General features: G+C 41.7%; 1 protein-coding gene across 2 annotated transcripts in view; it reads right to left on the reverse strand.

Annotated features, from left to right (window-relative positions):
* TBXAS1 (thromboxane A synthase 1) overlaps positions 1-24,868 on the reverse strand; it is a 184,866-nt gene that overhangs the window by 73,677 nt on the left and 86,321 nt on the right. Inside the window, exon 5 of one of the 2 annotated variants that reach the window (XM_074379003.1) lies at positions 8,882-8,997. In XM_074379003.1, coding sequence (XP_074235104.1) covers positions 8,882-8,997 — 116 coding nt within the window. Of the gene's footprint in view, positions 1-8,880; positions 8,998-24,868 lie in introns of both variants that reach the window. The other variant, XM_003929758.4, reaches the window with a different exon arrangement.

The following is a 24,868-nucleotide window of genomic DNA, read 5'->3' on the forward strand; positions in this document are numbered from 1 at the left end:
GAGCTATTATGTCCCTTTCCACTGATATTCCAGGATTCCAAGGAGGTCACAAAGCATCAGGCTGAGACAGTTGCTTGAGGCCACGGAGAGAGCAGCCAAATTCCTAGCTCCGGGCAGGCAAGTGTCAGATCGTTGGTCCTTGTACTTTCAGCAACACATCCCATTCCTAAAAAAGCCTTTGTCACCTCTCTGACACATCAACTTCAGAATACATAGGGACCTAAAGGGCAGAATCTGGTTATTTTTGTGCTAAAATGAGAACTAGAACCCCAGATCTCCTGACTCCTGGCTAGTTGCTTTCCCACCAAAATCAGCCGCCACATTTCCTTTGTTCCTTAGTTTATTCACTTCTAGGTCATTCTATGCAGATCTGATGTCGTAAACTTGAAAAAGAAAAACCCCACCATCTTTAAGGGAGTTGTTCCTGAAAGTCTGGACAATGCTGAGTGCTAGGGAAAACATATTTCCCACACAGAGAGAGGGAAGAGGAGCGTCTCTTTTGTATAACCCTGTCCATCTAAACGGAGATAATCCCTATGTGTTGATGGTGCATAGCCTGGGTGGTTTATGGATCCACACATGAAGAAGGAGTCAGAAAAGAGCCACAGTGGACACCGCTGCCTTGATGTCCTGGCATGGCCCATGGGAGCCTGCCCCTACTTGGGGCTACTGCGAAGAGGCAACTCCTCCAGAAGATTAGCAGTTCCCCTCAACTGCACCAGAAAGATTCGCCCCGTGGGTCTGGGGAATGGCTGGCTTGGGGGCTAACAAGCTGAAGTGGAGCCCTTTTTCCTAACACAGAGTTCCGAGCAGGTCGCTCCCTCACTTTCAAGTGTTTAATAGCTCCTTGAGCTCCAGTGAAGTGCGCACCAAACACTCCCTCGGCACAGAGCAGTGAACTCTACGTGCCTCAACCTACTTTTCCTGTTTTCTCTCTCACTAATCCCTTACATGTACTCTGTGTTCCAGCCAATTTGTACTCCCCTATTCCCTGAACACACCCTGTACTTTTCTGTCCAGACGCCTTGATTCCTACAGCTCATTCCACCTGCAATGCACCTTCTCCCTCTGTCAAAACAGCAACATCTTCAGGGCTCAATTCCAGTGCTACTCACTGCTCCTTCCCTGCCACAGCCATTTCTGACACTCAAAACAGGACCCAAGGTCTGTCTGTGCCTTCCACGATTGGTAATAAAGCAGTGATTTATGTACCTTGTTGCTCTTCTACCTTATAAATTACTTAAAAATAGGAACTAATAAATATTTGTTAACCTTTATGAATTGAACATTTCACCTGATTTGGCCCTTGGAGGACCTGCGGGCAATATTTTGGGGCTGATGTCAGAGGGGATTTTTTTTTGAATAAATAAGGGTCAGCTTCTGGGGGTGTAACACATTGCTGGTTTTTAAAAAAGGAAAAAAAAAATTAATACCTTCAAGTGCTCTAAACTTGTGACCAATAAATGAAAAATAAATTCCCACTAATGAAACTTACCACTTCCTTCTTCCACTACACCATTGCTAAAAGCTACCCAGATATTAAAAACATCCACAACTCATTTTTATGCAAAATTTCCTGCTGCTAAGTATCAGGTCTAGCCATCTAGGTGAATAATCAAGTGTCATTTCTAATAAGTCAGTGGCTCCTGTCAAGAGTTGTGACCAATTAGAAGTCACCCCAATGAGGAGGTGGCTGCGGCGTTGCCAAGCAACAGCCAAGCTTTGAGGCACATTTAGATGCTCTTTTAGATTTAACCAGCGGCAAGTCAGAGTGACATTATAATTCCGGCAAAGGAAAGCCAAATTATAACCCAGGATGGGGTGCCCATGATGAGGAGTGTGTTTTCTTTTAAATGCAAATGGAAAAGGAACATTTAAACCAGAATTTAAACAGTCCATCATTATACTGATTTTAATTAGGAGATTAGGTGTCAGTGGAACACGACTGTGTCTCAGGATAATGACCTCTCGCTGCTAGATAAATACCCCAATATTCTGGAAAATGGGCAACTGGTCAGGCAAGGCCAATGTATTTTTGGACTCTGAAGTATTGACGACTGCAGCCACACTTGATTATAATGATGTTCATTTTTATTGTTCAGGAAGCTTAAGAAATAAAAGCAAATATTAAAAATAGACTGTTGGAAATGGATGCCGCCTAGAGAAGGCTGCTTGCTCTAATGTTATTGGGAAGCTGTGTTCTGCTTTAGAAGCCCTCGTATGTGACTGTCCAAAGAGTTTACAGGGAAAATTTAAAGGCCAAACTAAACTGTGCTGATGACTGTAATTCTGAAAAGACTTTTGCACTGAAATGATTGTAGCCATGCATCTACTCATAAGCTGGCTATATCAACTTAAATTTTTTAAAATTGTAGTCATTCTTAAGTAACATGTCTTTTCCAAGTCAGGAAAGGCCTACAGGGAATAATAACCACATCTGCCTCTGCCTTTAAGATTCATACATTATCGACTGTGCCTTCTTGACAGGAAACATCTGGATGAAAAGTGAAAAATTAGGCAGAGAGCTGCATCAGTGCTGGGTGAGATACCAGCCTCCCAGTTTATCTGACTTTTCTTTAACTGAGTCCCTATGCACAGCAACATGATTGGCTCGTTCACTCTTGAGTGACACATACATCCTTAGGCTCTCATCCATGAAGATTCATTGTCTCCCATATCTGCTCATCGGGGTACCATCAGCTCTTAGTTATCTGGGTGAGTGAAGAAAGCCCATCATTTATATTGGGCTTTGAGGATGGAGAACATACAAGCTGCCATATTGGACTGGTTCATTGCAATTTGAAGCTTAGTCTCTGCTAGAGGCACTCAAAAATTGGGTTCTTCATGGAAGCTACCTGCAAAGGATAATTGCTCGAGAGACTCATTTCTCTCAGTAGCCAACTATGAAGTTAACAACCCATGTTCTCTCCTTTTGAAAACCGATTTGAGCCCAGAATAAAAAAAAGTTAAGCAGATTTCTTTACCGCGGGTCTTTCTCAAGCCTTTCCTATGCTCAGGTACATGGTGAATCTTGAAGAATATAGTTTGTAATATTTCACCAAATTATTTGACTGTGGGGCCTTTTAGGTCTTCCATATTTCAAATCCTGTTCCCTGGCAGTAATTCATAGCTTGAAGTTCATCTTCATGTAAGTACAGTTTAGATGCCTTTCTCCTAAATGTACTCTTTTATTCTTGCTTACACTGAAGGTTACCTGCCACTTTTGTGCTGACTTACACAGTCTTACAAGAGTCTCAGAAAGTTATTCCTATTGATTTGATATCTTTCAAACCAGAACAGCTTAGAGGAATATACAAATATATAGATTCCACTGTGTTCTCCCTCTTTCAGATGAGTTATAAAATTTAAAAATAAAGCTAGTGCTAGCCTGGGTCCCCAGAGGAGCATGTTATTTATACATTTTCCCTCAGAGAAGTACTAATTTAGCCCCAGTTTTATTGCCTGAAATTAAACCTATTTATTCCCTGATCCATAATAAAGTTTTACACAATCCCAGGGTTACTACTCACTAATCGTCTTTGGTAAAGAATCTAGCAAGACTGTGAAAATCTAAGTCTACAGTTGTGCTTTTAAAAACATCAGTTCCTTGGGGGATGGAGTGAAAACTCTGGCCAGTTAATGAGACAAGATCTTCCCTGACAACAACAAAAAATCACTTGTTTCTCCAGGAATGCTCAGCCACCCTTTACCATAAATCCCAATAACTTGCCTGTCATAAACTATGATTCCAATATTCTCTTTTTCCTGACTTGGGAATGCATCCATCACTTTTTCCCTGGTTCTCCGTCTCTCTATATTATCCCTGGTATGACATAAGACAAAAAACCAATTTTATTTTAAATATAAATATGGCTTCATGATATGAGGCTGATTTTAAAGCAAGCTTCAAGCGTTGCTGACTGAGACAACCTAACATCCACATAAATGAAGACAACACCATCCAGAACTTTCGAATATTAACTTAAGGACTCACGTAGAGAGGGACTTAGGCTGCCAAGGTTCTAAAGGAGAAAGCCTCGGAATTCCAAGGGAAAACAAACCTTTATTTCAAGAATAAACTCTGATGTTTGATAACGAAAGTCTAAAGGCTACTTAACAAATTCGGACAGGACTAGAGATACTAGTATTTCAAAGCTATTTCCAGGAAAACTGACTCTGGTACCCACAGCTGATTATCTGTGGCTCAGAGTTCTGAGCTATCTTCTGTCTCTGTGACTCATTTTCCTCTTTGTGTCTGTGACTTTGTGAATGTGTATATATATCTGTGACTCTCAAAAGGAAAAGCCAGCTTGCTATAGCCTCTTACTTAATTTTTTCTTGATAAAATTATTTTCATTTAAATTTTTTTTTTTTTAGCTTAGTTTCATCATGTATCCTTAGGTAGAATAGGTAGCAAGCTTCTTGGTTCTTTGATTCCTTATCCATCCATTCATTAATTGTTCCCGAATGTCTATTATGTACCTAGTGTGTGCAGTTAACAATAAAGAACATAAGAAAAAAGAAAAAAGCCTTTGTCCTCCTGAAGCATCCATCTAGCAGAAGGAGACATACAATAAAAAGGTAAACAAAATGGGATGCTAGCTGGTGACAGTTCCACAGAGAAAAGGAAAGCAGTGAGGAGGTGAGGGTTCTGTGGCCAGGTCCTTCGAGCCTGGAGATGCAGTCAGTCTGAGACTGTTGGGGAGGGGACCAGCACCAACACTCACAGCACCAAGGCTTTCCACTCTGGCTCTCAGTGCAGTCTCTCTAGGGACCTCGTGACGTGAATTCTCAGTTACCCTTAGAAATTCTGATTCTCTAAATCTTGCAGTGGCTGGAATTATGTATTTTTATCAAGGGTCCTAGGTGATTCTCATGTAGCCCTTGGTCCCACAAGGTTTAAGAACCAGTGACCTAGCGAACAAAGGCAGCTAGGAGATTAAAGGTTGAGGAAGCATCCAGAAACCAGGAGGTTTTGGGGAAGATAGGACACTCCTCATTTTGTCCCCTCCACCCATCTTCCACGGTCCAGAAGCAGCCCCCCCTTGTCATTTCCTGCATCTGGTTTAGAGCTTCAAACCCCCTGCTCGTCATCTGCAAAGGGAAGCTGCTTTTGGATTTGGAAAACTCTTTCCTCTCCTAATAAAGCTTGCTAACGTACAGTTCAAAATTGAGCAACTAGTTCCTTGTTCCGGATAGCATCTACTATCTTACTTGGAGGCACCGTCAGGAGCAGTGGGTGCCAGTGATTCCGTGGGTGAGGGAAAATGACAGGGAACACGATCTATGGAGCATGAAAGAGACATACATTGGTTTCGCATTTCAGAAATATTATCTTTGCTGTGCACTTTTTCGTCCTTGTGTTTCTTTCCATGTGAGCAGCATTTAACACCTCTGGCTGCTCCTTCCTCTTTGAAATGCTTTCCCCTTCCACATTCTGCTGGTTTCCATTTCAGGCTGCTCTTCCTGAGTCTTCTTTATAGGTTTCTCCTCTGCTCCTCCCTTAAGTATGGTTCTCCTCAGAACCATATCTAACACATATGCTGCACGTGTCTGTGTTTTGAAGACCATCTTTCTCCCCGCTCCTACCTGAGCTCCATCTGCAGTGCCATCTTTGTCTTGAAGGCTCTTCTTAGGGGTCTCCCAGTAAATTTCAACTTGCCAGGTCTAAAATCTCCAGAGGTGGGGAAAAAGTTAACTACTACTGCCTCTGGGATGGAATTCTTTCAAATGGAAACCCAAGAACCTAAATTGAACTATATGGAGTAGAAAAAAATATCTTTCAATGGAATTTCAAGTTTATTGATAGTGTATGGTAAATAATGGGGTCTATGAAATCTCTCTCTTACCTCTTGTCATCTTTTTTTTTTTTTTTTTTTTTTTTTTTTTTTTTTTTGTGAGATGAGGCCTGGAGTGCAATGGTGTGATCTTGGCCACTGCAACCTCTGCCTCCTGGGTTCAAGTGATTCTCCTGCCTCTGCCTCCTAAGTAGCTGGGGTTACAGGTGTGTACCACCATTCCCAGCTACTTTTTGTAGTTTTAGTAAAGAAGGGGTTTCACCATGATGGTCAGGCTAGCCTCAAACTGCTGACCTCAGGTGATCCTCCCACCTCTGCCTCCCAAAGTGCTGGGATTACAGGCGTGAGCCACTATGTCTGGCTTCTCTCGGCATCTTAATGCTGTGGATATATTGAGAAACTCTATTTTCTGCAATTAATTCAGGCACTATGCATTTGATTTCTGGACTACAGGGAGACGACTGGACCCCAAGAGCACTGAATTTGTTTGGGAAACAACAGTGAATCACTTTCTGGAGTATCCCCTGTAAGAGGTTAAAGGAATCTAGACCATGATAAAATCCCCTATCAAAGAACCACAGCCCAGGACTGCTAAACCTTAGTTTCCTTTCCTTGCTTACTTTTCTTTCTTTCTCTTTTCTTCTTTTCTCAGATACTCTTCACCAATTTCTTTGTCACACATGAGGTTCCTTCTGCGTCTACAGTGCTGGGAAGCCATTGCTTTTGAATAAAGACATATACCCACTAGTGACACCAGCCATAGGTTCGTCGATTTTTCCTCCCTTCTCTGGGCTAACTCAACCTTTTAGTGGCTGGATGTGATAAAGGGGCACACTCCACGCCGCTTGTCTGGATGGTTTAGAGCAGTGGTTTCTAACTTTCGGAAGCAGCCCCTTCCTTCACAGTCTCCCGTGAGTCCTCAATGGATAACACAGATCCATGTGAGCAGAGCTCACTGTCGCAATGGAAGTGCCCGCCTCCTCGCGTGTCCTTGTGGCAAACTTCTACTAGCAGTGGTTCCCAATACTGGCTTTACATACAGTCACCTGGGGAGCCTGAAGAAAAGTCCTCAAACCCAGGCTGCACCCCAGAGCAAACCAACTGAATCAGAATTTCTAGGTGTGGGACCCAGGCAGCAACAGTTTTCAAAGCCTGCCCCAGGTGATCCCAGCGGGCCGCAGTTGCTGACGGCTGCTTCTGAGTCACTGTCCGTCTCCTGTTGTCTTCGCTGTATCACAGCCAGTCTGGGAGGAAGAAACTGAGCATGTGTGGGCCATGGGCCAGCCCCGATGGCATCTGCCACCCTCCTGCAATGGTCCCATTCTAGTGAAGTATTAGCATAGTAAGCCCATGTGATCAGATGTGGGCTCTATTTTTCAAACTGCTTTCCCAGTAAGAAAAGAGAAAATATATTTCCCTTGCCTAAAACCTGTTTCCATACCTCAGCTGGTTCCAAACTTAGGCAGAAAATAGAGAAGTGTTGCTTCTGACCCACCACCAGCTTTCCACCGAGGCCCCATTTGCTGCACTTCCCCTTCCTGCACCCTCCGGACAATCCTAGGTGGCCTCTGAGCACCACTGGAAAATCATATGTAGGTAACAAGCAGTGAGACAGAGACGTGAAGAGCGCACTGGAGCTGGATTCTAATTTTGGCTCTGCCGCTTACTAGCTACAAGACTTGGAGCCCACTACTTAATCTCTCTGTGCCTAGTTTCCTCCTCTGCAAAATGAGATTGTAATAATAAGGATGATAGTATTTATCTTGCAGGAATGTGGTGAAGAAACAGTGTGCTAATCTAAATAGGCAACCCTTGGAACCTCACTGAGCTGTGTGAGTGTGAGCTGCAGCTGCAAACAGAGACAGGCTCTGCCCTCAAACACCAACGGCTACCCATGGAAATGTGAATCAAAACCTCATTGGAAATGGGAGGGATCACCAGTTTCTGAGTGAGTCTAATTGGATAGTATGAGGTGTGGAACCCCCTCCTCTTCTGGGGGACTTCGGAAGATTTATAGGAATTCAGTCAGGACCATATGGGTGAGCATCTTGAGCTTAAGCTAAAAGTAGCTTTCATTTATTGAACTGAAGACAGGCTACTCTGGAACATCCAGACAAGGTGGATGGCAGAAGCCCAGGGCACCCCAGCCAAGCTTTGGAAGCTCCCTTGCTCTAGAGATGTCTGTGTACCTGAGACTGGAACTGAAGAAGCCCCCTAATCACTTCACATCAGAAGGGCTCAAGTTCTCTCGCCCAGCAAACACCAAAGGCAGACCAGCAATGGAGGGTGCTGTCAGGCTGAGATACGAAACACAGCAGTCAGGATCTGGTGTGTGAGAAACTGGTCTGGAGGCCATACAAACACCAGGTTTTGGGTGCACAGCTGATAGAGAAGAGTGGGTCATTGAGTAGGGAAAGGAGAGTGTCCAGGGCCTTAGAGAGCTGGCAGCATCTTGTGGAGCCTGCCCTTCCCTTGAACTTGGCCTTTCCTTGAACTTGGGTGTTCCTGCCTGCCATGATCGCCCACTCCTCCTCAGTCATTCTCTGCCATCATCTCCCTATTTAAGACTCGATTGGTAGCCCACCTTTGTTTCATGCTGTTCTCTAGTTTCTTGCTATGTAAAGTGTGGTTCATTGCCTGGAAACAACGAAATTATCTGACAGGGTGTTGTAAATGCAGATTCTCAGGCCAACCTGGCCCTATTGAATCAAAGTCTACATTGTAGCCAGATCCCCAGGTGATCCATTATACATGAAAATCTGCCAGACACTGTTACAGTTTTCTCCTGGAGTCCCCAAAGCGCCTCCAGCTCTGTCTTTGGACACAGACGAATGCCCTGTGTACTTGTTGATTCGCAATTCATTTATGGCGACTGGGGATGTGGGAGGCTGGAGAAACGAAAGACACTCAGCACAGCGTCCAGTGCTTTCTGCATAATAGAGAGGCCTGAAGGTCGCAGTGGGCAAGGCCTTTTGATGTGTCACCTGGGCAAGTGATGCAACATGAACTGGCTCTCCATCACGATTTGGAGAGAAGACACCTGCTCCATAAGAGAAGAAAGTTTGAATTCCTCATGTCTTACCTTGTTCAGCTTTTCAGGACTGAAAACAGACATCAGGGCACCTCTGACCTCTTCCCACCTTTTGTCACGTAAAAACAGAACACTGTCGGTTACAGACTTGAACTCCAAACCCGATGCCTGTTGGGAAGTAGCAAGCAGAGGGTCAGGACTCAGAGCAAAGCCACCTTGGTGACAATACAGGTCCATGACACCCTGGTTAAAGTACATCAATAGCCAACAAGTTAGGAGGTTTCTCTTGCAAGGATATAGAGGAAGAATAGAAAGGCTTGCAGGCCACGATAGGAAGATCCATGGCCAGAGACCAGAGGGAGCAGAAGGGCAAGCTCTGGAAGCTCAGTTGTACCCCACTATGATGCAGTCACCATTGTAAAGACAATCCAATGACTTCTGTGTGTGTGTTCTGCAGTCCCCCTACTGAGCGGGGATTCTCTACAGATAAACAAGGCAGGCTTCCTGGAGATGGCCTAGTCTTTCCTGGGAATTAGTTTCATGTCTGAACTTGGTGGCACAGAGTTTTGTGTGACTGAATTGGTTAGGATGTGTCTGGAGTTGAGAGACTCACTCATCTGGGCCCTTGCTGTATGGGTGGAGGGAGGGGGAAGGGGGAAAAAGGAGAGGCCTTAGAAGCGTGTGTCAGGAGAGCTGCTTCCAAGAGCATGCCTGCCATAATGTTCTATCGATCATTCATTCTTTTCTCAGTCAGCAAACATCAGTTGACAGCTTAATATTGTGTTATGGGCTGAATTCGGCTCCCCAACCCCAAACTTCATAGGTTTAAATCCTGACCCCAAGAACCTCAGAATGTGACTGTGCAGTCGACCTTCCATATCTGGGCGATCTGCATCTGTGGATTCAACCAGTCATGGATCAAAAATATGCAAAAAAATTCCATCAAGTTCTGAAAATCAAAACTTGAAGTTCCCCTGTACAGAGAACTACACTGAATCCATGTAAATGAACTGATGCATAGGCATTGTATTAGGTATTATAAGTAATCTAGAGCTGATTTAAAGCATAGAGAAGGATGTGCACAGGTTATATACTATGCCATTTTATACTGGAAACTTAAGCATCCACAGATTATGGTGTCCTGAGCAAGGGCGGGTCGTGGAACCAAACCCACAAGATACTGAGGGATGGCTGATTTGGAGATATGGTCTTTGAAGAGATAATTAAGGCTGGGCGCGATGGTTCACCCATGTAATCCCAGCACTTTGGGAGGCTGAGGCAAGCAGATCACCTGAGGTCAGGAGTTCGAGACCAGTGTGGCCAACATGGCAAAACCCCTGTACTAAAAATACAAACATTAGCCGAGCGTGCTGTTGCACACCTGTAATCCCAGCTACTTAGGAGGCTTAGGCAGGAAGAATTGCTCAAACCTGGGAGGCAGAGGTTGCAGTGAGCTGAGATTGCACCACTGCACTCCAGCCTGGGCTACAGAGTGAGAATCCATCTCAAAAAAATAGGTAATTAAGGTAAAATGAGGTCATTAGGATGGTCCCTGATCCAACATGACTGGTGTACTTTTTGGAAGAGGAGATTAGGACACAGACACACACAGAAGGAAGACCATGTGAGGATACAGGCAGAAGACAGCCATGTACAAGCCAAAGAGAGGCCTCAGGAGAAACCAGCACTGCTGACACCTTGACTTCAGGCTTCCGGTCTCCAGCACTGCGGGAAAATCCATTTCTATTGTTTAAACACCCAGTCTATGGTTGGCTGGTATAGTAGCCTAGTAAACTCATATAAGGTTCAGGAAGTTTTCTATACCACGTTGAATGAAAAAGACTTTGCTTTGACCTTCATGGAGTAGGTGGTCTAGAGGGGAGGCAGAGGGTAAACTCATAAGCTAACAACTAGATGGAAAGTGAATTTTCCTGGAGAGAAAGTGTATTTCTTGGAGAAAGTATATTTTCCTGAAGGGAAACAGGATAAGGAGGGACATGGGTGGGGAACATGGTGGGGAGCCTTCTCCGAGGTGAGAACTTCGGTCTCCTCATCCCTTCTTCCCAGGCCATTCTGTTTCTTTCTAAAACCAGTTGTCCCACTAAGCGGTAAAAAATGGAGCCGCCACCATTGGTCAGAGTGTCCCCTGCCTGTAGGTTGCAGGGTGTGGGGAGACAGGGGGTTGGGTGACCAAGCAGTCTCAGAACCACGTGTGATACATGGTGACGCTATTTCTTTTCACTGTTTTAATTATAGCTGAAACATGAAGCCAGTCATCAGAATTCAAAAGCCTTGTAAAAACTCCTATTTAGAGGAAAATTATAATTTTCTGATAAAATATGAACACTCAAAATAAGCCATAAAACGTAACTGCAAAGTATCTAGAGGGGAGTTAATTATATATTAGAACCAAGATGCTGGGATATTTTTTCTGCAGAGGAATACCTCTCTATATTTAGAAAGAAATTCTTTAGGAGTGCCAGGGCCACTCAACAGAATTACGGTTTTATGGAATTGGGGGAACACATTCCATTTGTTTAGGTTCCAGAGTTGAAGGAGGAAATCATACATTATGTGTATTTATGTAGTAGCAAGATGCAGTCCTGTGCTGCACTGCATGGAATAAAGCATTGAACTTCAAGGAAAGTGGGGTGATTGTTTATGAGGTTCTGATGAGACAGAATAAATTAGAGCTAAGACTGAAGACTGACTAGATCTTGTATCTATCCTTAAGACTTAAGGGTGAGTTTATGCTGTTTTTTGTCTTGCACCTGAAAGACAAATTTAGCCTTCCTTATGATATGTCAGCATGCCCTTCAAGTATCTTTCTCACCAGCTTACCATGGCACTGTCCTCCTGTGGGCCTGGAAATCCCATTAGAATCCTCCATTTTTGATGAAATCATTTGGAGCTATTGGTTATTGTAATATTTTTATTTATGAAAACATTTTATTTTATTTTTTAAAACAGGGTCTTGCTCTGTCACCCAGGTGGCAGTGCCATGGTATGATCATGGCTCACTGGAACCCTTAACTTCTGGGCTCAAGCAATACTGACTCTCAGGAGAGTGGTTGGGACTAGAGGCAAATACCACCATGTCCAACTAATTTTTAAGCTTTTTGGAGAAATGGTGTCTTGCTGGGGCTGGGCGTGGTTGCTCACACCTGTAATCCCAGCACTTTGGGAGGCTGAGGTGGGTGGATCATAAGGTCAAGAGTTCAAGGCTGGCCTGGCCAACATATTAGCCAGGCTTGGTGGCAGGCACCTGTAATCCCAGCTACTCTGGAGGCTGAGGCAGGAGAATCACTTGAACCCGGAAGGCAGAGGTTGCCAAGATTACGCCATTGCACTCCAGCCCCGGTGACAGTGTGAGACTTCATCTCAAAAAAAAAAAAAAAAAAAAAAAAAAAAAAAAAAAAAAGAAAGAAAGAAAGAAAGAAAGAAAGAAAAGAAAAGAAAAGAAAAGAAAAGAAAAAAGAAAAGAAATGGTGCCTCACTATGTTGACCGGGCTGATCTTGAACTCCTGGCCTCAAGCGACCCTCCCACCTTGGTCTCCTAAAGTGCTGGGATTACAGGGATGAGCCACTGTACCTGGCCTCTTTTCATTTCTAGATGCCCTACGATAAGAGGATATTGATCATTTCAAAAGAGCAGTCAGAAGGTGAAGAGACATTGAATCATGTCATATATGAAACAGTTGTCAGATTCTGGAATTTTTAACCGGAAAAGAGAAAATTTAGAAGATCATATAGTGGTACTTAGGTATGTGCACAATAAATATTTATTGAATGCATTCTGCATGGGAGAGGACATTTAGGTTATTTTTGTGACCCTCAGAAGTGAAACTGGGTTTAACAGAGGAAGCTATGGGGAAAATTTCAGCTCATCTGAAGAACTATCCCAATAGTCAACAGGCAAAATTATTCAAAGATAAGATAACCTGCCTTGAGCGATGAGCTCCACACCCCTGGAGACTGTTCCACTTCTTGCAAATCCTATGCCCAAGGTTTGAGCATGCAGAGGGGTTTGGTCTGAAAGCTTTCCAAGAACTCTTTCACTCCTGAGACTTCATGACCAGAACATCAATCCAGACACGTTTTTCTATTAGTCTGCCTACACATTGTTTTAAAAAATTGTGGCAAAATACACATAACATAAAATTCACCATCTTAACCATTTTTTTTTTTTTTTTTTTTTTTTTTTTGAGACAGAGTCTTACTCTGTCACCCAGGCTGGAATGCAGTGGTGAGATCTTGGCTCACTGCAACCTCTGCCTACTGGGTTCAAGCTATTCTCCTGCCTCAGCCTCCTGAGTAGCTGGGACTACAATGCGTACCACCATGCCTGCTAATTTTTTTGTATTTTTAGTAGAGACGAGGTTTCACTGTGTTAGCCAGGATGGTCTCGATCTCCTGACCTCATGATCTGCCTGCCTCAGCCTCCCAAAGTGCTGGGATTACAGGTGTGAGCCACCATGCCCGGTGATCATCTTAACCATTTTTAAGAGTACAATTGGGTGGTATTAAGTACACTCACATGGTTGTGCTCTTATCACCAACATTCCTCCATAGAACTTTCTTCATCTTGCAAAAGTGAAACTCTGTGATTATTAAACAATAGCTTCCATGCCCCCTCCCCACCTCCTGCCTGTCTACATAAGTCTATTGATTAGATTTACTGAGAGATACCTTGAAAGGGACAAAGGATTTTCCTCAAAGGAATGAGTGATATGGCTTGGCTGTGTGCCCACCCAAATCTCATTTTGAATTTAGCTCCCACAATTCCTATATGTGGTGGGAGTGACCTGGTGGGCGGTAGCTGAATCATGGGGCTGCGTTTCCCATGCTGTTCTCATGGTAGTGAATAAGTCTTAACAATATCTGATGATTTTATAAAGGGGAGTTTCCCTGCACAAGTCCTCTTCTCTTGTCTGCTACCATGTGAGACATGCCTTTCACTTTCCACCATGTTTAGGAGGCCTCCCCAGCCACGTGATACTGTGAGTCCATTAAACTTCTTTCTTTCGTCAATTGTCCAGTCTTGGGTATGTCTTTATCAGCAGCATGAAAATGGACTAATTCAACAAGTAACAAGACTGGCAAATGCAATGGGAGCCAGACTATGCGTGTCCTGCAGGAAGGGGACTGCAGAAAGGAGGTCAAGGGACCCAGCTTTCTAGGCTCCTGTCTGTCAGTCTGGCTGTGTCCCAAGCCTCCAATCACTCTCTGGTCAGGGGCTTCCAGACTGCAGGCCAGGACCAGTCATGAAATCAATGCCATGAGTGGCAACCAGCATTTAAAAAGAGAAGAGAAAGAGATAAGCGACAGACAGTTTAGAAAACACAGAGGAGCATTTAACACGGGGGGAAGTATTCTGTGGTTGTTGAACTTGTTCAAGATGTGTGTGTGTGTGTGTGTGTGTGTGTGTATGGATGTGTGTGTGTGTACGTGTGTATATGGATGTGTGTGTGTGTATGGATGTGTGTGTGTGTATGTGTGTATATGGATATGTGTGTATGTGTGTATATGGATGTGTTTGTGCATGTGTATGTACGTGTGTATAGGTATGTGTGTATGTGTGTATATGTATGTGTGTGTCTGGATGTGTACATGTATCTGGATATGTGTGTGTGTATGTGGATATATGGATATGTATGCATGTGTATGTGTGTGTAGGTATGTGTGTATGTGTATGTGTGTGTATGTGTGCATGTGTCTGTGTGTGTATGTGTGTATGCATATGTGGATGTGTATGTATGCATGTATGTGTGTGTGTGTATATAAATGTGTGTGTGTATGTGTATATGTGTGTGTGTATTCTGTGTCAAAATGTGAATGTGTTTTTTACGGTAGATCTTAGTCAAAAAAGTTTGAAAAACTGAAACTAACCCAAAACCCAACCCCAAACCCCAAACCTGGGAGTTGCTCTCTCTCTCAGCTGAAATCCTATCAGTCACAACTATTAAATCTCTCTTTGACTGGCCATCTCTCTCCATCACCACAGCCGCCACCCTGGCTGAGGTCACCATTATCTCAGCCCCTAACTGATTTCCCTGCCCACAGCCTTGTCACACCCAACCGTACTCCACCCTGTAGTTGGTAGGATCTTTCTCAAGCACAAATGTAGCCTGTGAAAACTCCCTACTTCTTTTATGAGGTCTGGTATGGGCTGGCCAGTTCCCCACTCCTTTCTGAACACAAAGCCTGAAGGAGTTCCTTAATTTCCCGGATCCTATATATGGTCTGAAGTCACAGGGCTTTCTGGAAGCTTGGCTTGCATTTGCTACTCTGGGCTTGGCAGGATAATGCAATGATAAAAACACTGCCTCTAGAGTCAGACACCTGGGTTCAAATCTTGGCTCCATGCGACTTTGAGAGCTGACCTCTCTGGCTTGACCTCTCTACAGGTTCTCAATCTATAAAATGGGGATAATGACACTATGGACCTCTTAGGATAGTTGTGAGGCTTCACTCACTTCACAAATATTTATTCAGTGCCTGGTATGTGCTAGGCCCTGATTTAGGTGCTGAAGATACATCTATGAACAAAATGAAGCTCCCTGTCCTCACAGAGCAGAGCTTGCATTCTAGTGGAAGAAGGTGGACAATAAGCAGGAGAAACACACGGGATGGTAGAGTGGGATGGGGCGAGGCATGGTATTAAATCAGTCACTTGGCACTGGGCTCCTGCATAGATGAGATTTGAGCAAAGCCTTGAAGGAGCTGGGGGTTTTGGGGGCATGGGAACCATTGCAGCAAAGGCATCATGTGCGTGAGGACCCTCAAGGATGTGGTGTGGCTGGAGGGGAGGGATGGAGGCAGGCCAGAGAGGGCACAGGGGCCTGTGTATGGAGGGGCTCCAGAACTTTGGTAGAATTTTTACTCCACATGACACAGGAAGTAACAGCAGAGTTTTGAACAGAGAAATATCTTGAGCTGACTTCTGTTTTAAGGAATATCACTGCTTTGGTGTTGAGAGTCAATGGTGAGGAGCCAGGATAGAGGCAAGGAGATATATCAGAAGGAAGCACAGTTGCCAGATGAGAGCAGGAATGGAGGCTCAGGCCAAAGAGCTGGACACAGATATGGGGAGAAATGATCAGCTTGGCATGCTTTGAAGGTGGAGTCAACAGGATTTCCTGATGGATTGGATATGAGGTGGGAGAGAGAAAGATGGGAGTCAAGGATGACTCCAGGCGTTTTGGACTGAGCAATTGGAATGATGATTGCAGTTAATATGTTTACAGCATTCAGGACAGTCCTAGGCATGTAGTGTTGAGATGACGTTGCATTATTCCATTAGACCCTTGACCATGAGAAGGAATCTCATGAGCTATTTTTCTCTTTCTCTAAAACTCTAAGTCCCTCTCCAACCCCCTTTCTCCTCTGCCTGCTGACTCCTATTCACCTTCATGAACACAGCTTAGAGAATATCTCCTGAGGGAAGCCCCATTGACTGGACTTAGCCCCAAGGGCTTTGTGCAGATAACAGATTTGTGCAGATAACCCATTTAAAAAAGATTTTTAAAAAAGCGATCTTAAGAGCAAGTTCACTGATAAGAAGTGGCACACTCATTCTTTTTATTTTTCATCCCCATAGAGAGATCTATAGATGTGGGAAACAAAACATTTTGTGATTTCCAAGGACATTCTTACTGGGAAAGAGGGGAAGCAACAGGTTGGTAAGCTTGGTGGTTTCATGGCCGACAGAACACTGAAGACAAATAAAACTCTGTTAATCTGGAATCAAACAGAGACCTACAGGTTTCTACACTTACCCCAGTCCAATTGAGCATTTTATTTGTTATTTGCATAATGAACTACTGATTGGCAGAAATCACAGCTGAGAATATTAACGTGCAGAGTCACGACTTAACATTAATCTGGATCATCTCATAAACCAGCATAAACTGAGCCCCAAACCAGATAAAGACTTACAAGAAAGAAAAATTATAAGCCAACTCATGAACATAGACACAAAAGTCCTAAACAAAATATTAGCTAATATACTCTGATAAATTATAAGAATAATTCATCAAGACCAAGTGGGACTTATTCCAAGAATGCAACTTTGAAAATCAGTGTAATTTGTTGCATTAACAGAATAAAAGAGAAAAACAAATATAATCTCAACAGATGCAGCAAAAATGGATTAAAACTGACACCCATTCATGATAATAACTTTCAGTGAACTATGAATAGAAGGAGACTTCCTTTACGTAAAAATGATATTTACAAAAACACCTGCAGTTAATGTTATACGCAGCAGTGAAACAGTTAACACTTTCTGAGGCTGGAAACAAGACAAGTATGTCCATTATTATACTTCTCTTTAACATCATAGAGAGGTCAATAAGGCAAGAAAAATAAATAAAATGTGTAAGACCTTACACCATAAAAACCCTAGAAGAAAACGTAGGCAAAACCCTTCAGGGCATAGGCACAGGCAAGGACTTCGTGACTAAAACACCAAAAGCAAGGGTAACAAAAGCCAAAGTAGACAAATGAGATCTAATTAAACCCCAGAGCTTCTGTACAGCAAAAGAAACAATCATTAGAGTGAACCAACAACCAACAGAATGGGAAAAAATTTTTGCAATCTACGCATCTGACAAAAGGCTAATATCTAGAATCTACAAAGAACTAAAACAGATTTACAAGAAGAAAACAAACCCATTCAAAAGTGGATGAAGGATATGAATAGACACTTTTCAAAAGAAGACATATATAAGGCCAAGAAACATGAAAAAATGCTCATCATCACTGGTCATTAGAGAAATGCAAATCAAAACCACACTGAGGTACCATCTCACACCAGTTAGAATGGTGATCATTAAAAAATCTGGAGACAACAGATACTGGAGAGGATGTGGAGAAATAGGAACACTTTTAAACTGTTGGTGGGAGTGTAAATTAGTTCAACCATTGTGGAAGACAGTGTGGTGATTGCTCAAAGATCTAGAAACAGAAATACCATTTGACCCAGCAATCCCATTACTGGGTATATATGCAAAGGATTATAAATCATTCTATTATAAAGACACATTGCATACGCATATTCATTGCAGCACTGTTTACAATAGCAAAGACCTGGAACCAACCCAAATGCCCATCAATGATAGACTGGACGAGGAAAGTGTGGCACATATACACCACGGAATACTACGCAGCCATAAAAAACAATGAGTTAGTGTCCTTTGTAGGGACATGGATGAATCTGGAAACCATCATTCTCAGCAAAATGACACAAGAGCAGAAAATCAAACACTGCATGTTCTCACTCATAGGTGGGTGTTTAACAATGAGAACACATGGACACACGGAGGGGAGCATCACACACTGGGGTCTAATGGGGGTAGGGGAGGGACAGCAGGGGGTGGAAAGGGTGGGGAGGGATAACAAGGGGAGAAATGCCAGATATAGGTGATGGGGAGATGGAAGCAGCACATGACCTTGCCATGCATGTACCTATGCAACAATCCTGCATGATCTGCACATGTAACCCAGAACCTAAAGTACAATAAAACAAACAAAAAAAGAAAATGTAGTACAGATACACCATGACATACTATGCTGTCATAGAAAGCACAAGATCATGTCCTTTTCTGCAACATGGATGAAGCTGGAGGCCATTATCCTAAGAGAATTAATAAAGGAACAAAAAAACAAATACCACATTTTTTCACTTATAAGTGGGAGCTAAACACTGAGAACACATGGACACAAAGAAGGGAATAATGGACACTGGGGTCTACTTGAGAATGGAGGGTGAGAATGGAAAAATGACTATCCTAGTACTATGCTTATTACCTTGGTGACAAAATAATCTGTACACCAAACCTCAGCAACATGCAATCTATGCATATAACAAACCTACACATACACCCACTGAACCTAAAATAAAGTTGGAAAGAAGGGGTAAAGTATAATACTATGATGTAAATTTAAAAATAAAAAATAAAAGAAATATTAAAAAATTGGAATGGAAGAAGTAAAACTATTTGTATATGACATGATTGTATAACAGAAAATTTGAGAAATATCTATAAACTTTTAGATTTAATATTGAGCTTAAAAACATTGTTGGATACAAACTTAACATACAAAAAATTTATTTCTACAACTGGGCAACAAGCTGTGGAAAATGAAACTTTGAAAATACAACTTACAATAGCAGTAAAACTATTAAATACCTAGAAATACATTTGACTAAGGTTGTACAAAAGACCTCTAGTCTGGAACTACAAAATATTGCTAAGACAAATTTAAAAGACCCAAATAATTAGAGGTTCCACATTCCTAGTTTAGAAAATTCAATATTGTTATGATGTCGATTCTTCAAAACTTAACAAGCTTATTACAGTACTCTAGTTGTGTTGTGTAAACTCCTCATATCTTAAGTAGAAAGATGCAAAGATGAACCAACTGAAAATAATAACTACAATAACTTTTTAAGACACAGTACAGTAAGATATAAATAGAAACAAGAAAAAGTTAAAAAGTAGGGAGATGATGTTAAAGTGTAGAGTTTTTATTAGTTTTAATTTGGTTTGTTTGTTTATGCAATCAGTGGTAAGTTGTCACCAGTTTAAAATAATGGGTTAGAAGATTATTTGCAAGCCTTAGAATAACCTCAAATCTAAAACATACAATAGATACACAAAAGTGTATTTCTCTCATGCCTGTAATCCCAACGCTTTGGCAGAGGCAGGCAGAGCCCCTGAGGAGTTTGAGACCAGCCTGGCCAAGATGGTGAAACTGTGTCTCTACTGAAAAAAGAAAAAGAAAAGGAAAGAAAAAATAGTTGATAGCCGGGTGTGTTGGTGCATTCCTGTAATCCCAGTTACTTGGGTGGCTGAGGCATGAGAATTGCTTGAATCCGAGAGGCAGAGGTTGCAGTGAGCCGAAATAATGCCATTGCACTCTAGCCTGGGTGACAGAGCGAGACTGTCTCAAAAACAAACAACAACAACAACAAAATAAACTAGAAATTAATAAGAAGAGGAATTTTGCCAACTATACAAACAGTGCTACTGAATGACAGAAATTAAACAGTGCTACTGAATGACCATTGCATCAATGAAGAAAGTAAATAGAGCTACTGAATGACCATGTGTCAATGAAGAGATTAAGAGGGAAACTGAATTTCTGGAAATGAATAATGGAAACACAGTGTACCAAAACCAATGGGATACAGCAAAAGCAGTATTAGGAGGAAGATTTATAGCTATCAGTGCCTACATCAAAAAAGTAGAAAAACTTCAAATAAACAATCTAATGATACATCTTAAAGAACCAGAAAAGCAAGAGCAAACCAAAGCCAAAGTTAGTAAGAAAAAAAATAATAATTAAGATCAGAGCAGAAATAAATGAAATTGAAATGAAGAAGACAATACAAAAGATCAATGAAACAAACTTTTCTTTAAAAGATAAACAAAATTGACAAACCTTTAGCCAGAAAAAAAAGAAAGAAGATTCAAGTAAATACAATCAAAGATGAAAAAAGAGACATTAAAACTGATATTCAAAGGATCATTAGCAGCTACTATGAGCAACTGTATGCCAATAAATTGGGAAATCTAGAAGAAATAAATTCTTAGACACATAAAACCTATCAAGATTGAATCATTAATCCAAAACCTGAATAGATGAATAAAAAGTTACAAAATCAAAGCCATAATAAAAAGTCTCCTGGCAAAGAAAAGCCCAGAACACCATGGCTTCATTGCTGAATTTTATCAAACATTTAAAGAACAACTAATACTAATTCTACTCAAACTATTCCAAAAAAGAGAGGAGACGAGAATACTTCCAAAGTCATTCCATGAGGCCAGCATACTCTAATACCAAAACCAGACAAAGACACATCAAAAAAACAAAAAACAAAACAAAACAAAAAACTACAGACCAATATCCCTGATGAACACTGATGCAAAAATCCTTAACAAAATACTAGCAAACCAAATTCAACAATACATTTAAAGGATCATTCATCATGACCAAGTGGGGTTTATCACTGGGATGCAAAGATGGCTCAACATATACAAATCAATCAATGTGATACATCGTATCAGGGGAATGGAGGAAAAAAACAATATGATCATTTCAATTGATACTAACAAAGCATTTGATAAAATTCAATGTCCCTTGATAATAAAATCCCTAAAAAATAAGCATAGAAGGAACATCAATCAACATAATACAAGTCATTTACAACAGTCCCACAGCTCGTATCATACAGAATGGTGAAAAACTGAAAGCCTTTCCTCCAAGATCTGGAATGTGTCAACATAGTACTGGAAGTCTAGCTAGAGCAATCAGACAAGAGAATGAAATAAAGGTATCCAAATTGGAAAAGAAGAAGTCAAATTATCTGTTTGCAGATGATATGATCTTATATTTAGAGAAACCTAACGACTCCACCAAAAAGTTATTAGATCTCATAAATGAATTCAGTAATGTTGCAGGATACAAAATCAACATACAAAATCAGTAGCATTTCTGTACGCCAACAGCAAACAATCTGAAAAAGAAATCAAGAAAGCAACCCCATTTACAATAGCTACAAATAAAATGAAATACGTAGGAATTAACTTCACTAAAGAAGTAAAAGATCTCTACAATGAAAACCTTAAAACACTGATATAGCAAATTGAAGATATATATATGTATATAAAAAGGAAAGATATTACATGTGCATGAATTGGAAGAATCAATATTGTTAAAATGTTTGTATTACCCAAAGCAATCTACAGATTCAATGCACTCTCTATCAAAAGAATGACATTTCTCACAAAAATAGAAAAAAAAATCCTAAAATATGTATGGAACCACAAAAAGAATAGCCAAAGCCATCTTGAGCAAAATGAACAAAAGTGGAGCTATAGTAACTAAAATTGCATGACTCTGGCCTAAAACCAGATACATAGACCAATGGAATAGAAAACCCACAAACAAATCCCTACATCTACAGTGAATTCATTTTGACAAAGGTCCTGGGAAGAAACATTGAGAAAACAACAGTCTCTTCAAAAAATGGTTCTGGGAAAAATGGATATCCATATAAAGGAGACTAGAGGCCGGGTGCGGTGGCTCACGCCTGTAATCCCAGCACTTTGGGAGGCCGAGGCGGGTGGATCACAAGGTCAAGAGATCGAGACCATCCTGGTCAACATGGCGAAACCCCATCTCTACTAAAAATACAAAAAATTAGCTGGGCATGGTGGCGCGTGCCTGTAATCCCAGCTACTCAGGAGGCTGAGGCAGGAGAATTGCCTGAACCCAGGAGGCGGAGGTTGTGGTAAGCCGAGATCGCGCCATTGCACTCCAGCCTGGGTAACAAGAATGAAACTCCATCTAAAAAAAAAAAAAAAAAAAAAAAAAAAAAAAAAAAAAAAGAAGGAGACTAGACTGCTATCTCTCACCATATACAAAAATTGAATCAAAATGGAATAAAGACTTAAATCTGAGTCCTCAAACTATGAAACTAATAAAAGAAAACATTTGAGAAAATCTCCAGGACATTGAACTGAGCAAAGATTTCTTGATTAATACCCCACAAGCACAGGAAACCAAAGCAAAAATGAACAAATGAGATCACATCAAGTTAAAAGCTTCTGGACAGCAAAGAAAACAGTCAACAAAGTGAAGAGACAAGTCACAGTATGGAGAAAATATCTGCGAACTGCCCATGTGGCAAGGGAAAAATACCCAGAATGTATAAGGAGCTCAAACAACTCAACAGAAAAAAAATTTAATAATCCTAGTTAAAAATGTGCAAAAGATCTGAATAGGCTTTTTTTTTTGAAAGAAGACATACACATGGCAAACAGGCATATGAAAAGGTGCTCAACCTCACTGGTCATCAGAGAAATGCAAATCAAAACTACAATGAGATATCATCTCACCCCAGTTAAAATGACTTATATCAAAAAGATAGGCAATAACACATACTGCCAAGGAGGTGGAGAAAAGGAAACCCTCATACGTTGTTGGTGCAAATGTGAATTAGGACCATCACTATGGAGAACAGTTTGGAGGCTCCTCAAAGAACAAAAAATGGAGCTACCATATGATCCAGCAATCCCACTGCTGGGTATATACCCCAAAGAAAGGAAATCAGTGTGTCAAAGAGATATCTGCACACCCATGTTTATTGCAGCACTATTCACAGGAGCCAAGACTTGGAAGCACCCAAGTGCCCATTAACAGACAACTGGATAAAGAAAATGTGGTGCATATATACAACGGGAGTACAATTCAGCCATAAAAAAGAATAAAATCCTGTCATTTGCAGCAACATGGATAGAACTGGAGGTCATTGTGTTAAATGAAATGTCAGGCACAGAAGGACAAACTTGGCATGTTCTCACTTATTTGTAGGAACTAACAATTAAAACAATTGAATTCATGGAGATAGAGAGTAAAATGATGGTTACCAGAGGCTGGGAAGAACAGTGAGGGGATGTCAGGGGAGGTGGGGATGGTTAATGGGTGGAAAAAGAATAGGAAAAAGAAATGATATCTAGTACTTGATAGCACAACAGGGTGACTATAGTCAGTAATAATTTAACTGTATGTTTTAAAATAACCAAAATATCAGTATCATAAGACAGGGCAAAAAATAAAAATAAAAAACAAAAGATTATAACTGGATTGTTTGTAACATGAAGGAAGGAAAAATGCTTGAGATGATGGATACCCCATTTACTCTGATGGGATTATTACACATTGCATGCCTATATCAAAATATCTCATACACCCCATAAATATATACACCTACTATATACTCACAAAAATGAAAATTTAACAAAAATTTTAAAAATTGACAAGCTGATTCCTGTAAACATATATATGGAACCAAAAGAAGTAGAATAACCAGGAGAATTTATACTGCTGGGTGGACTGCAGTTTCTCTCTCACAGGCTCATGTTAGGTTGCCTGACTTGGGAGGATCACACTGCCTTCCTTGGGATCTCTTGCAAGTGTCCTCTGAGACCAGGTTAAAAGCTTCCTTTTTGGCCAGGTGCAGTGGCTCACACCTGTAATCCCAGCACTTTGGGAGGCCTAAGCGGGTGGATCACTTGAGTTCAGGAGTTTGAGACCAGTCTGACCAACATGGTGAAACCTCATCTCTACTAAAAACACAAAAATCAGCCAGGTGTCGTGGCCTGTGCCTGAAATCCCAGCTACTCAGGAGGCTGAGGCAGGAGAATCACTTGAACCCGGGAGGCGGAGGTTGCAGTGAGCCAAGATTGTGCCACTGCACTCCAGCCTGGGCGACAGAGTGAGACTCCATCTCAAAAAATAAGAATAAAATAAAGCATAAATAAAAATTAAAATATAAAAAAATACCAAAAATAAAAACAGTAGTGGTCTTATTATTTATTCTACATGTCAGTTTTCATTCATTCCCTCTGCCAGTAGAAGGTGGACATAGAGATGACATCATCTTTCCTCTCTCTGCATAAGAGTGTGACTGGCCTGAGAGAATGGCCTCCAGGTGAGGTTGTGAGATGTGTCCACAGCTCAATGGTTCAGCTCAGGGGCATGTGGTGGCTAAAAACAAATTCGGGCTCTATCTGCCTAGTCAGCTTCAACTGCTGGAAAGGGGCCTCTTCTAATTACGGCAGTCCTGCCTGACAGAGTTCCAGCATTTTATCCACTGGGAAGGAGGAGGAAGCCAAGTGTGGACCTGTGCTTCTATCAGCCCACAGCCAGCAGCGAGGGCCCCTCCTGAGAAGGGAAGGGAATTCAGGGGCTTGTTAACTTTACCTTCAGAGGAAACTCTCCAACGTATCTCAGCGTTCTTTCTGGCCAGAAGCAGTGTTCAAGAAGGACCAGGGCATCCCTGATATCACACTTGACACGCTTGGCTACAAGAAGAAATTTTCCTGAGGGGGCCTAACAGGGAGCTTGTTCCCTGCACCTGAAGCTCTAGGTGGCTCTGTGGGACACTGGTGGGACTCTGTGGCCCTCTGTGGCTGCTGACGGCCACATGAACTGGGCACCAAACAGACCTTAGGCATTAGCTAGTCTA

Source organism: Saimiri boliviensis, chromosome 10 (genome assembly GCF_048565385.1).
Source record: "Saimiri boliviensis isolate mSaiBol1 chromosome 10, mSaiBol1.pri, whole genome shotgun sequence".
Lineage (NCBI taxonomy): Eukaryota > Metazoa > Chordata > Mammalia > Primates > Cebidae > Saimiri > Saimiri boliviensis.